Source organism: Ranitomeya imitator, chromosome 1 (assembly GCF_032444005.1).
Source record: "Ranitomeya imitator isolate aRanImi1 chromosome 1, aRanImi1.pri, whole genome shotgun sequence".
NCBI classification, from domain to species: domain Eukaryota; kingdom Metazoa; phylum Chordata; class Amphibia; order Anura; family Dendrobatidae; genus Ranitomeya; species Ranitomeya imitator.
The window spans coordinates 704661049-704676207 of record NC_091282.1 but is presented as its reverse complement, the minus strand read 5'-3'; the positions used below and the strand labels follow the sequence as shown (position 1 = coordinate 704676207).

Here is a 15159-nt window from a genome sequence, read left to right as displayed (position 1 = left end):
CTGATGCGAATAAAAAAGGCTGCATTATGGGCCAATTAAAAATGTGAAGACTGAGAAACAAGGCTGACACACATGAGAACAGCAGCTGCATACCCAAGAGCCAATGAACTTTCTGAGCAGAGGGAAGTGAGGCTTGCAGACAAGAGAACAAGAGCTGCTTCCTCAAGGGCCAATTAACTTTCTGAGGAGAGGGAAGCAAGGCTTGCAGATAAGAGAACAAGAGCTGCTTCCTCAAGAGCCAATGAACTTTCTGAGGAGAGGGAAGCGAGGCTTGCAGACATGAAAACAGTTTTTGCCTTTTAATAATTACATTTCTATCTATTTGTTTTGTGGTTTTTGTGTGCAGAATAAATTTTTGTTAACACATTCTATTTTGCTAACAGCAGTTATTAACCCGGGCGAAGCTGGGTAGTACAGCTAGTAAATTTATATAATTTATACATTGTGATTTTCTGGATTTTATTTTTGATATTCTATCTCTCAATGTTAAAATTAACCTACCCTTAAAATTATAGACTGTTCATGTCTTTGTCAGTGGGCAAACTTACAAAATTAGCAAGGGATCAAATACTTATTTCCCCCACTGTATTACTACACTATTGTAACCATCATTGACAGGGAAGGAATAGTGCCCCAAGGTGCATGTTCTGACATGCCATAAAAGTAATGAATTATTTTAGAATGTATTGTCACTGTAAAATCCATTTATAAATTAAACAAAAGTTTAAATTTACCAACCTTAATGGAGAATGTGACCACACACCCATTGGCAAGTCCCACATAGAGGATTTTCCATCTTACATGTAGACACAGGACTCGTTCTCCAAGATTTAATGTCTCAATACACTCACGGGTCTATGTACACAAGGAGTTAAAATAATGCATAAAAGGTGAATATTATGAAGCTAAAAAATTAATTATAATCAGATCTCTTTTGGTCGTCATCTTGCTAGGCTACATGTCAGTGATGAATGGCACACAGCTCAGGATAGGAAAGTACCAACGGTGCGCTGTATAGTGATCACATGTACCAGAAAAAGTAACGGTGTTTCACTCCAGAATGAGGTTTATGAGGTGAAGATATAGCCATCTATGCAGGAGTCCAGGAAAGCCTGCTCCCATTATAAACTTATAACAGATACATATGACATGCCATAAATCTCCAGAGGTAATACCTCCTTATAAAGAATTAAAATGTAAAAAAATCCCATGAAAGTCTTTTTATTTTATTATTTTTTTATGTAAACCGAGTATTTCTTCTAATTGTCGCTACTCCACTTATTCTGAAACAGTTTTTTATTTTCTTCTGCATCCCTCTGTTCCAAAGTTGGACCCACTGATAATAATGGTGCAAAGTTTCCCTTCAACCAAATAGACATGTAGCACAAAACTTTTCTGCGGGCATTTACTTTTTTCTCCTTTGAAGCTGGCCAATCAAAACAAGGTCACTCCCACAGGGAACTTTTGTGGTCTTCGCCCAGTTCGTTAAAGGGAGAATGCATCTTTATTAGCAGGGGGTATAACTTTGGAACAGAGGGGACCAGAAAAAAAGAAAACCTTTTCTAGCACCAGTAGGTCAGTAGCATTTGGAGGAGATAACCGAGTAAAAAAAAAAAAATCTAAGTCCACCAGCATCAGGAGCTTATCTACAGCATTCTGTAATGCTGTAGATAAGCCCCCGATGTATCCTGACGAATCCCCCTGACGAAGGCAGCGTGCCAAAACGCGCGTTGGGGAGGGCGCGAACATGTCTATCATGACTGCATTATGATTTCTTATTACTATTAGTCTCTTTTCCCGTGTGCCAACACTTGCTGTTATCAACAGCAACACCTAGTGGTATCTTTGTACAGTTCAGCCTAAATTACTATTTCAACCCTCTTGCATATGCACTTTGGCTTGCACACTGTTTGCACATTAGCATTTTCCGCATGAGATCACTGTCTCTGCGGTGTCCATTTGTGGTTATCACGTTTTTATACATTTGTATAGTTTTTTATTACTTTTTACCACATCTTTTGTATCTTATATGTGGCAATTATTAAATATAGAATTTCTAATCCTAGTTAGGTGCGCCCTTTATACATTTTAAATAATTTTTTCTATTGCATTTGCTCTATTCATGTTATAAATCTGATGTATTATTACTTAATAAAAATTTTCATGATTTTATATTAACTATTCTGGACTTTTTGATCGGGTTTCTTCTTTCTGTTTTTCTTTAGCATTCCAGAATGCTGCAGATAAGCCCCTGATGCCGGTGGGCTCAGCTCAACTTCCATTTTAGGGGTGACAGGTTCCCTTTAAGGCAAAAAGCATGTAATACACATTTTACAGTTTTGTACACTTCAAGACGACAAAAGTACCTTAACAGAAAAGCAGCGGACAGTGTGGTCGCTAGATCCGCTAAACAGCACTGCATTCTTCCCATATGTCTGAGTCACAAGAAGGCAATTGACTTTTGATGTATGTCCTTCAAAAACACCTTCACAAGTCCGGGTCTGAAGAACAAGAAGCATGAAGCATTAGGTTTATAACTTACCAATAACCAAGGAAAACCAGTAGATATCAACTACCAGAACAGTGACACCACTCACCACCAGGTTGTACGCTCGCACGGACTTGTCTGCAGAGCATGTGTAGAGTGTGCCATCAAAGATCTGAATGGCGTTAACAGATGCCTGATGCCCATGGAAGTAGCCCTCTGTAGGCTGCTCCTCGTCCCCGGGTTCTGACCATACTTCAGGCAGACAAATTGGAAGATTAGTTACATAGTTTTCCATCCTCATCCCGAGCAAACATTTTTCTAAACTAATTGTTCAAATTACAAAATGACTCACCACATGAGATCTTTATTGCAGTGCTGATATCTCTGTGAGCGTTATCCTTGCTGCAGATATAGCAAATAGTAGCAAACTTAACATTGGTCACATTTGCACCCAAGTAATTTTGTATACATGATAAAACTCTATTATATTCATCTCTTTGCACGGCAAATTATTTAGCATTTACACATTATTGTTTATTTTATACTTTAATTTCGGTAGAGATATTTTGAAGCTACGGCATTTCGGGCATAAAAGCTCTTTACAAGCCTCTGTCACTCCAGCTCTATTATCCGCCCAACACTGCCTGTTCCTGCTTGACAGACAGATCTTTTGCTTGAAGACACACAGGAAACAATCTGCCAATTAAAGGGAATCTGTTACTCTATGGGACACTTTTCGACTATTACTATGGGCACACAAGTCATAGAAATGCTAATCTATTCTTACCTGTATGCCTGATAGTTGCTTTCTAGATGTGGAGAAATACACATATTTCATCATGCTAATGATTTCTTCCAGGCAAGGGACATGTACGGGATTCCAGAGCCACAACTGCACGTCACACGTCAGTCAGTGTGACGTGCATGGGAGGGGGATGATCGTATAATGAAGAGTGGAGGCAGGGCTTTCTTTCAAGCATTGCACGCCCCAGAGCCTGGAAATCATTTACATAATGAAAAGTCTATTTCTCCACATCTAGAAAGTAACTATGGGCATACAGGTAAGACTAGATTAACATTTATTTTACCTGTATGCCCGAAGTAATAGCTGAAAAGTGTCCAGGGGGTGACAGATTCCCTTTAAGTAGAAGACAGCATTGGGAGAGGAATAGAGCTGGAGTGACAGAGGCTTGAAAAGTGCTTACACGTGAAGAAAGCAATTCAGCCGCATTTGCATATTGATAGAAACAGTCATTATTGCTGGACTTGCTTTGCAAGAGCTAAATAGCTGTAAGAGTTTGAGTGGTGAAATACTGTTGACAAATTCCCTTTAAGCACGCTTCCTGTGCTTCATACAATTCTATGGAAGTGACGTAAAGCCAGGTACTCACCGTGGATAGGTGACATGTGTCCTCTGTAACAAACCTTTTAAAGGGGGTTGCCCTGCATACTTACAGATTGAGCAATGTTTGTTTGGGCGTCATAGAAGAAATGTAACCATTAAACTATTTCTTTAATATTGCTACCCAGTGCTGTGACTGTAAGGTTAAGTTCACACAGGGCGTTTTTGCAGCGTTTATATATGCTAATTTTCAGCTGCTTTTTACAATACCAGCAAAGCCTATGAGATATCAGAAATCTCATACACACATTGGTTTTTTGTTTGATAAGTATTTTGTGCTTTGCTGCGTTTTTTGGACATAGTGCATGTCACTTCTTTCAGCGTTTTTTCACCCATTGACTTGAATGGGTGTTGAAAAAAACGCAGCAAAAACGCAGGTATCATTATTTGCTGCGCTTTTGCTGTTGAAAATCCAAGTATATTAGAGTGGACAAAGAGAAAAAAAAGCACCAAATAGGCAACAAAAAATGCACCCAAAACACACCTAAACCTGCGTTTTGACGCAGCTTCTTTCCTGCCAAAAAGATCAGGTTTTGCTGCAGAAAAAAACCAGCAAAAAGTAGAATTAGACTTACCGGTAATTCGGTTACTAGGAACCTTCCACGACCGCAGTATCGGAGGATGTCTCCCCGCCCTAATAGGGGACAGGAAACAAATAGGTTAAATACCCTCCCCTTCCAGCAACCACCAGTGATTTTTCTGGACACAGTAGCATGTATAGTTACGACTTAAGTGCAAGAATCATCCAATAAGAATATCAGATAGGGAGGGAAATTAGTGCTGTCGTGGAAGGTTCCTAGAAACCGAATTACCGGTAAGTCTAATTCTATTTTCTCCAGTCACCATCCACGACAGCAGTATCGGAGTGATACCAACAGCTAATTTCTTTAACCCCTTCCCGACCCATGACGCCACGTAGGCGTCATGAAAGTCGGTGCCAATCCGACCCATGACGCCTATGTGGCGTCATGGAAAGATCGCGTCCCTGCAGATCGGGTGAAAGGGTTAACTCCCATTTCACCCGATCTGCAGGGACAGGGGGAGTGGTAGTTTAGCCCAGGGGGGGTGGCTTCACCCCCTCGTGGCTACGATCGCTCTGATTGGCTGTTGAAAGTGAAACTGCCAATCAGAGCGATTTGTAATATTTCACCTATTATAACGGGTGAAATATTACAATCCAGCCATGGCCGATGCTGCAATATCATCGGCCATGGCTGGAAATACTAGTGTGCCCCCACCCCACCGATCGCCCCCCCCCCAGCCCCCTGATCTGGCCGGTACACTGCTCCGGCTCCCCTCCGTCCAGTGCTCCGCTCCCCCCCGTGCTCTTGTCCGCTCCCCCAGTGCTCCAATCACCCCCCCTGCACTCCGATCCACCCCCCCCCCCGGTGCTCCGTTCCACCCCCCCGTGCTCCATTCCAGCCCCCCCGTGCTCCGTTTCACGCCCCCCGTGCTCCGTTCCACCCCTCCCGCGCTCCGATTCCCCCCCCCCCCCCCCATGCTCCGATCCCCCCCCATCATACTTACCGATCCAGCCGGGGTCCCGTCCGTCTTCTCCCTGGGCGCCGCCATCTTCCAAAATGGCGGGCGCATGCGCAGTGCGCCCGCCGAATCTGCCGGCCGATTCGTTCCAGAGTGCATTTTGATCACTGAGATATAATCTATCTCAGTGATCAAAATAAAAAAAATAATAAATGACCCCCCCCCCCCTTTGTCACCCCCATAGGTAGGGACAATAAAAAAATAAAGAAATTTTTTTTCCCCACTGATGTTAGAATAGGGTTAGGGTTAGGGTTAGGGCTAGGGTTAGGGTTTCGGTATGTGCACACGTATTCTGGTCCTCTGCGGATTTTTCCGCTGCGGATTTGATAAATCCGCAGTGCTAAACCGCTGTGGATTTATGGCGGATTTACTGCGGTTTTTCTGCGCATTTCACTGCGGTTTTACAACTGCGATTTTCTATTGGAGCAGTTGTAAAACCGCTGCGGAATCCGCACAAAGAAGTGACATGCTGCGGAATGTAAACCGCTGCGTTTCCGTGCAGTTTTTCCGCAGCATGAGCACAGCGATTTTTGTTTCCCGTAGGTTTACATTGAACTGTAAACTCATGGGAAACTGCTGCGGATCCGCAGCGTTTTCCGCAGCGTGTGCACATACCTTTAGAATTAGGCTATGTGCACACAGTGCGGATTTGGCTGCGGATTGGCCGCTGCGGATTCGCAGCAGTGTTCCATCAGGTTTACAGTACCATGTAAACATATGAAAAACCAAATCCGCTGTGCCCATGGTGCGGAAAATACCGCGCGGAAACGCTGCGTTGTATTTTCCGCAGCATGTCAATTCTTTGTGCGGATTCCGCAGCGTTTTACACCTGTTCCTCAATAGGAATCCGCAGGTGAAATCCGCACAAAAAACACTGGAAATCCGCAGGTAAAACGCAGTGCCTTTTACCCGCCGATTTTTCAAAAATGGTGCGGAAATATCTCACACGAATCCGTGTGGGCACATAGCCTTAGGGTTGGAATTAGGGTTGTGGTTAGGGTTGTGATTAGGGTTATGGCTACAGTTGGGATTAGGGTTAGGGGTGTGGGGGGGTTAGTGTTGGAGTTAGAATTGAGGGGTTACCACTGTTTAGGCACATCAGGGGTTTCCAAACGCAACATGGCGCCACCATTGATTCCAGCCAATCTCGTATTCAAAAAGTCAAATGGTGCTCCCTCACTTCCGAGCCCTGACGTGTGCCCAAACAGTGGTTTACCCCCACATATGGGGTACCAGCATACTCAGGACAAACTGCGCAACAATTACTGGGGTCCAATTTCTCCTGTTACCCTTGTGAATCAAAAAAATTGCTTGCTAAAACATCGTTTTTGAGGAAAGAAAAATGATTTTTTATTTTCACGGCTCTGCATTATAAACTTCTATGAAGCACTTGGGGGTTCAAAGTGCTCACCACACATCTAGATAAGTTCCTTTGGGGGTCTAGTTTCCAAAATGGGGTCACTTGTGGGGGGTTTCTACTGTTAAGCCACATCAGAGGCTCTGCAAACGCAACGTGACGCCCACAGAGCATTCCATCAAAGTCTGCATTTCAAAACGTCACTACTTCACTTCCGAGCCCCGGCATGTGCCCAAACAGTGATTTACCCCCACATATGGGGTATCAGCGTACTCAGGAGAAACTGGACAACAACTTTTGGGGTCAAATTTCTCCTGTTACCCTTGGGAAAATAAAAAATTGCAGGCTAAAAGATCATTTTTGAGAAAATAATTTTTTTTTTTTATTTTCATGGCTCTGCGTTATAAACTTCTGTGAAGCACTTGGGGGTTCAAAGTCCTCACCACACATCTAGATTAGTTCCTTTGGGGGTCTAGTTTCCAAAATGGTGTCATTTCTGGGGGATCTCCAATGTTTAGGCACACAGGGGCTCTCCAAACGTGACATGGTGTCCGTTAATGATTGGAGCTAATTTTCCATTTAAAAAGCCAAATGGCGTGCCATCCCTTCCGAGCCCTGCCGTGCGCCCAAACAGTGGTTTACCCCCACATATGGGGTATCAGCGTACTCAGGACAAACTGGACAACAATATTTGGGGTCCAATTTCTCCTATTATCCTTGGCAAAATAGGAAATTCCAGGCTAAAAAATCATTTTTGAGGAAAGAAAAATTATTTTTTATTTTCATGGCTCTGCGTTATAAACTTCTGTGAAGCACCTGGGGGTTTAAAGTGCTCAATATGCATCTAGATAAGTTCCTTGGGGGGTCTAGTTTCCAAAATGGGGTCACTTGTGGGGGAGCTCCAATGTTTAGGCACACAGGGGCTCTCCAAACGCGACATGGTGTCCGCTAACAATTGGAGCTAATTTTCCATTCAAAAAGTCAAATGGCGCGCCTTCCCTTCCGAGCCCTGCCGAGTGCCCAAACAGTGGTTTACCCCCACATATGAGGTATCGACGTACTCGGGAGAAATTGCCCAACAAATTTTATGATGCATTTTATCCTACTGCCCATGTGAAAATGAAAAAATTGAGGCGAAAAGAATTTTTTTGTGAAAAAAAGTACTTTTTCATTTTTACAGATCAATTTGTGAAGCACCTGAGGGTTTAAAGTGCTCACTAGGCATCTAAATAAGTTCCTTGGGGGGTCTAGTTTCCAAAATGGGGTCACTTGTGGGGGAGCGCCAATGTTTAGGCACACAGAAGCTATCCAAACGCGACATGGTGTCCGCTAACGATGGAAATAATTTTTCATTCAAAAAGTCAAATGGCGCTCCTTCCCTTCCGAGCCTTACCATGTGCCCAAACAGTGGTTTACCCCCACATGTGAGGTATTGTTGTACTCAGGAGAAATTGCCCAACACATTTTAGGATCCATTTTATCCTGTTGCCCATGTGAAAATGAAAAAATTGAGGCTAAAAGAATTTTTTTGTGAAAAAAAAAGTACTTTTTCATTTTTACGGATCAATTTGTGAAGCACCTGGGGGTTCAAAGTGCTCACTATGCATCTAGATAAGTTCCTTGGGGCGTCTAGTTTCCAAAATGGGGTCACTTGTGGAAGAGCTCCAATTTTTAGGCACACGGGGGCTCTCCAAACGTGACATGGTGTCCGCTAAAGAGTGGAGCCAATTTTGGATTCAAAAAGTCAAATGGCGCTCCTTCCCTTCCAAGCCCTGCCGTGCGCCCAAACAGTGGTTTACCCCCACATATGAGGTATCAGCGTACTCAGGACAAATTGGACAACAACTTTCGTGGTTCAGTTTCTCCTTTTACCATTGGGAAAATAAAAAAATTGTTGCTAAAAGATAATTTTTGTGACTAAAAAGTTAAATGTTCATTTTTTCCTTCCATGTTGCTTCTGCTGCTGTGAAGCACCTGAAGGGTTAATAAACTTCTTGAATGTGGTTTTGAGTACCTTGAGGGGTGCAGTTTTTAGAATGGTGTCACTTTTGGGTATTTTCAGCCATATAGACCCCTCAAACTGACTTCAAATGTGAGGTGGTCCCTAAAAAAAATGGTTTTGTAAATTTCGTTGTAAAAATGACAAATCGCTGGTCAAATTTTAACCCTTATAACTTCCTAACAAAAAAAAATTTTGTTTCCAAAATTGTGCTGATGTAAAGTAAACATGTGGGAAATATTATTTATTAACTATTTTGTGTCACATATCTCTCTGGTTTAACAGAATAAAAATTCAAAATGTGAAAATTGCGAAATTTTCAAAATTTTCGCCAAATTTCCGTTTTTATCACAAATAAACGCAGAATTTATTGACCTAAATTTACCACTAACAAAGCCCAATATGTCACGAAAAAACAATCTCAGAACCGCTAGGATCCGTTGAAGCGTTCCTGAGTTATTACCTCAAAGGGACACTGGTCAGAATTGCAAAAAACGGCAAGGTCTTTAAGGTCAAAATAGGCTGGGTCATGAAGGGGTTAAGGAGGGACAACTGCCTGCAGAACACGTCTGCCAAACGATAGGTCCATATTGAAATTTAGCCTGTAATGCCTGGTGAATGTATTGATTGACGACCAGGTGGCAGCTCTGCTCAGAAGATGCGTTCCCGTTCTCTGCCCAGGACGTCGAGACTGAACGGGTGGAGTGAGCTTTCAGCGATGCCGGGGGAGAAATTTTCCGGGTTGAATATGCAAGAGATGGCCTGTTTGAACCAGTTAGCGATCGTACTTTTAGCCGCTTTCTTGCCTTTATTCCGTCCTGACCACTGGACGAAAAGGTTTTGGTCTATCCTCCAACCCTCCGTTTGTTGGAGGTAGAAGAGGACCACCCTGCGGACATAGTAACATAGTAACATAGTTAGTAAGGCCGAAAAAAGACATTTGTCCATCCAGTTCAGCCTATATTCCATCATAATAAATACCCAGATCTACGTCCTTCTACAGAACCTAATAATTGTATGATACAATATTGTTCTGCTCCAGGAAGACATCCAGGCCTCTCTTGAACCCCTCGACTGAGTTCGCCATCACCACCTCCTCAGGCAAGCAATTCCAGGGTGTGAAAGGCTTCTTCCTTCAGATTAGAGGGATTTGGACAGAATGAGGGTAGGACAATATCTTGACTTCTGTGGAAGTCTGAGACCACCTTAGGCATAAAGGCAGGGTTTAGCTTAAAGATTATGCTATCCATGGTTATGGGTAGGTTTGGCTCCTGTACTGAAAAGGCCTGTAACTCTCCTATACGCCTAGCGGTAGTGATTGCTACTAGGAAGACAGTCTTGAGGGTCAGGATTTTTAAGCTGATGGCTGTTATGGGCTCAAAGGGGTCCCCAGTCATACTATTTAGTACAAGGTTCAAATCCCAAGGAGGGGTCTGAACCTGGAGCCTAGGACGAATCCTATTCGCAGATGTCATGAGACGTTTAACAACGGTGGCCTGCTAAATCCTGATCAAAAAAGGAACTCAGTGCCGACACCTGAACTTTTAGGGTGCTAGGTGAGAGCCCTAATTCCAGTCCCTTTTGGAGAAATTCTAATATTTGAGCGATGTTGGGATGGAATGGATCAGGTTTGTTTGGGGCACACCAGGATGAAAATCTTTTCCAAACCTTGCCATAGATGGCGTTAGTTTTTGGTTTCCTACTTTTTTGTAGGGTTTGAATGACGTCATCTGAGAGACCTCTAGCTATCAGAATCTCGGCCTCAGTAACCAGGCTGCCAGTTTTAGCCTGTGTAGGTCTGGGTGTAGCAGTGATCCCTGCTGAAGAAGGTCGAATATCTGAGGTAGAAGTATCGGGCCTTCCAGAGACATGTCTGTTAGTGCGCCGTACCAGCTTCTTCCTGGCCACATCGGTGCCACCGGTGTTGTGACTCGATCCGCCCGGATCTTCTGTCACGTTCTTGGCAACATGGGAATTGGTGGGAAGGGGTATGCCAGAGCAAACTTCAAAGGATGGGAAAAGGCATCCAGTCCCTGTGCCTCGCTTGAGAGGTTGAGGGAGAAGAAAGTGCTCGACTGTGTTCTGACTGTTGGCAAACAGATCCACATTGGGACTTCCCCATCTCCGTACTAGGGACAGGAACACCTCTTGGTTCAAAGACCATTCTCCAGGATGGAAATCTCTCCTGCTTAGGAAGTCCGCCTGGGCATTGTCTCACCCCTTTATGTGTACTGCCGAGATGGACAGGAGATGTTTTTCTCCCCAGGAAAAAATCCTTGCAGCGGTTGATTTTAGGCTGGTGTATTTCGTGCCTCCCTGGTGTCGGAGGTAGGCCACCGTAGTTGTGTTGTCGGACATTATCCGTACATGGGGACCCTGGATAAGGACAGATCCGGCTTTTAGCGCCTCCTCCACCGCTTTCAGTTCTCTCAGATTCGAGGATCTGGACCTGATGCTTGGGGGCCACAACACCTGGAAGTGGGAACCTTCTATTATGGCGCCCCAACCTCTCTGGCTCGCATCTGTTGTGAGCACCTTCAGAGGTATTTGATCCCAGCTGACTCTTCTTTGAAGGTTCTGGGAGTTTAGCCACCATGATAGGGAGGATTTTACGTGATTGGGGAGGTGAATCCTCCTGGTTAAAGCATTCTGGCGTCCTCTTGAATGCATCAGGATGTGGGTCTGAAGGACTCTTGTGTGGGCCTGGGCGCGAAAAAAACGTTTCCTCGAGATTTTCTGCTTTGGAATAGTCTTCTTTTTATCCGTAGCCTTGTCTAGGATGTCATTGAGGGCTGAACTCTGTTGCCTTCTGAAGTAATGGTAGGGAATTTAGAATTTCCTCCCTAGATGTCCCGAGAAAGGTGATTTTCTAGGGTACGTAACCAGAGAAATAGGGATCTGGTAACATGTGGAGGACACGTTTGTCTTTAGCAGATTAGTAGATGTGTCCCAGGATTTCCTTAGTAAGCTTAATTTTTCGATCCATAGGATCTTTTAGCTGCGAGGAATCCTCGAAGGGTAGAGCCGTGTTTTTGGTTACCCTGGACACTTGTACAGCTATCTTAGGCATTTCCCATAAAGAGCAGTCCGCCTCCAGAAGGAAACGATCCTTCAATTCTGATGGGACACTCAAACCTTTCTCAGGTAAGCCCCACTCATGAAGGACAAGGTTTTCAATATTCTCGTGTATAGGGAACCCCTTCGGGGTCCTAGGCTTTAACCCTCCAAACATGTCGTCCTGAACGGAATGACTCGCTACCTCCTCTTCCACCCCCATGGTGCCCCTCACCATGGAAATTAGCTCTTCCATATCTTCGGAAGAGAAGAGATATTTTTTATTGTCAGTTTTGGGGTTGGAAGTAGAACGCTCATTCTCCCAAATGTCCTCTGAACCCAAGGTATGGATCTCGCCCGAGTCAGATACAGTAGGAGCCATCTTCCTTTTCTTAGGAGGAGGAGGCTGTGGTGTCGGGGCCTGAGACAGGGCCGCCATAGAGGATTGGACCTCCTGTTTGATGAGGGTTCTGATGCTGTCCAGGAGAGAGGGCTGTTCACTACGCAGCACTTCATCCGTGCATGGTTGGCAGAGCATTTTCTTATAAGCTGAGGGAAGCTTGGTCGCACATGTACCACACTTGCGTCTGGGCATCTTATCTTTTTTGAGGGCAGGGACCTTGTCTCCATAGAAAGAGAAAGGCGGACTAAGTCACTTAATAACAAAAACTGGACAGCACGGGACCGCATCCTCTACTTACAGTAGGAGGGTGAACGCTGGGCTCTGCAGAAGCAGAATGCAGGGGTTTGTCATCGTCCATAGGGTCAGTCAGTCACCAGTCAGAAGGGACATAGAGGCGCTTCCCCCGACCAGGAATATTTGCACATCGAGGTCGCCAGCTAATTCCGTGCTCCTCCTCCTCCCAGGATCCGTAGGGGGTGATGCAATTGATCGCCTGTCATGGCTGCCGAAGGTTTGGAACGCCGGCCGGCTCGCACGCGGGCTCCGGCGCATGTAGGCTAAACCGGAAGTTCGGACGCGTCACTTCCAGTGCACATCGCGCGGCCGCCGGTGGCAGCGAGGAGGGAGGAGAGAGAGCCGGGGAGCTACAGGAGGACCCCGGAGAGCTTCACCGCCCTGCTTTGCCCCACGAGGAGGTGCAGGAAGGGCAGGATAGAAGGTCCCAAGTCACGCAAAGCATGCGGAGATAGGAGCAGCCAACGGAGGAGGAGAGTGGAGCCCCGACCTCGACTGCCCGGCCATTAAGGTAACAGTAACCGATCGCCGGCCACGGTAGCACTATCTGAGAACCTCTTCATGCCCCATAGGGGACAGGAAAAACACTGGTGGTTGCAGGAAGGGGAGGGTATTTAACCTCTTTGTTTCCTGTCCCCTATTAGGGCGGGGAGACATCCTCCGATACTGCTGTCGTGGAAGGTGACTGGAGAAACGCCCTTTGTGAACTTACCCTAAGAGGACAAAATTTTATACCGCAGTAAGAAATTGTCAGCTGATCATGGGATCTCTCTGCCAGCCTGCCCTCCAGATGAAAAGTCATCAACAATGCAGCCGTCTGAATAATATAAAATATATATTATATATAGGCGGCTATGACGGCACATTGTCTGTTCGCTTTCTTCAGCTCTAAGTGTGCTGCGCTGTAAATATGAGCACCAATGTGTCTATATGACTGGAGTTCATGGCGTTCTGTCTAATAGATCTTCGGCTGTACATAACAATGGATCTTAGGCAATCTATAAACAGAAGGCTGTGGGCCGAACGAAGCTTCTGCAACCACCGTCTCAGCCGACTGACCCTCCCATACCATACACAGGACGCTCGTTTAGACAATCGCTCCCGTGCTCTTTATGAAAAAGCCAATGACTGACAATTCGGCTGACTGATTATCTCCGGTAAAACAATGCGATCAGTATTCTGAAATCAGAAATGTATGATATGATTGATGTCTCTCCCGATGATCAGTCTTCCTTGTCACATGACTTTGGATAAGAAACCAAAAACTCCATTTGCAGACACACTTCTCTGTTTTTTTCCCCTCATCAGTGGAAAATACAGTAGGAGAACTGGTTTGGCTGGGTGAGAGGCCTCTGACAGGGGGATCTAAGGTGTAGAGTTATTCCTTGTGGAGAGTTATAGATGGAGGTAAGATCACATGATTATCAGAAAAGACACCTGGCCGCTGTCTTCTGGTCTGGACTGCCAGACAGAAAGAAGGTTAGGGTCTAAAGTAAAAATAGAGCCTAACTAGTATCGTTCTTGTATGATGCCAACACAAACATTGCGTTTTCTATGTAGATGACAAGAAAACCCCTTTTCAATAAAACACAGCTGCAGTTACTGTAAATACTGTAAATGTTTGATGCATTGGAACAATAAAAAAAAAATGAAGAAAAAAAAGGTGTCACATAGGAGATGGAGAGAGCTAAAATATCATTTAGGACATTTTCATTTTTTACATACGACTCACCTTCTTGAATAATTAGTGCCGAGTTCACTGGTCGATGTTACTTCGTCATTTGTCTCGGCATGGCTTGAGCACACCAAGTCCCCGAGGTCAATCTTAGATGGGCTGTCTGGTTTCTCGTCATCAGAACGGGTGTCGACCTCCACCACCATGTTGGAATCGCTATCGTTGTCCTCCCTGTGGGGCTCGGCTTCCTGCGATGCAGTGTCACCCTCTTGTTCTACAGAAGTAGAAGTGCTGACGACGGTTTCTTTAGATGGTCTCCTACACTTCACCTTTCTCACTGGTTTGCAAGCATTAAAGTCTTGCTCGGTGTCACTATTTTCAGATATATGTGCAGCTCTTAAGGCTTTCTTCTTCCGTAATTTTTTCTTCTTTTTCTCTGTTTTTGTCTCAGTTGTGATGATGGTGGCCTCTCCTTGCTCGGCAGGGCAGGTTGAACAAGTGTTCGCTTTTGTTGACAGAAACAATGTTGTAGCTTGTCCTTGTTGGGGACTCTGAATGGAAGCAGGATGGTTTTCTGCGCTGTCAGAGTCCGTTCTGTTAGAGCCAGACACAAGCGTTGATGTAGCAATGGAGACACTTGTTTTACCAATAGGTGGAAATTTGCTGGTTAATTCAGAAAGAGACATAGATGCTGTAATGATGGGATACAGCAATGAATTTTCACTGCTTTCACCTAAGAGAGAAAATACCATTATGGTTTACAACTTGGACTTGATGATCGTTTAGTAGTAATGTCCGATACACATAATGCAATGTGACTTTGGTCAGTAGTTAAAGCTGGGATTGTGAGGGGAGTGTGATGGAGTCAGAAGGATGACTGGGCTTTCTACTAAGAGTGTGAATGAAAATTCATGGATTTTTGTGTACGCACCGTAAAATCCTTTT

General features: G+C 44.7%; 1 protein-coding gene across 1 annotated transcript in view; it reads right to left on the bottom strand.

The window, feature by feature from the left end:
* The window catches only part of ZNF106 (zinc finger protein 106), a 134230-nt gene that overhangs the window by 21685 nt on the left and 97386 nt on the right, over positions 1 to 15159 (bottom strand). Inside the window, exons 11-15 of the mRNA XM_069731816.1 lie at positions 14272 to 14947; positions 2841 to 2890; positions 2598 to 2740; positions 2367 to 2501; positions 739 to 855 (exon numbers count right to left, since the gene is read on the bottom strand). Coding sequence (XP_069587917.1) covers positions 739 to 855; positions 2367 to 2501; positions 2598 to 2740; positions 2841 to 2890; positions 14272 to 14947 — 1121 coding nt within the window. The remainder of the gene's footprint in view (positions 1 to 738; positions 856 to 2366; positions 2502 to 2597; positions 2741 to 2840; positions 2891 to 14271; positions 14948 to 15159) is intronic.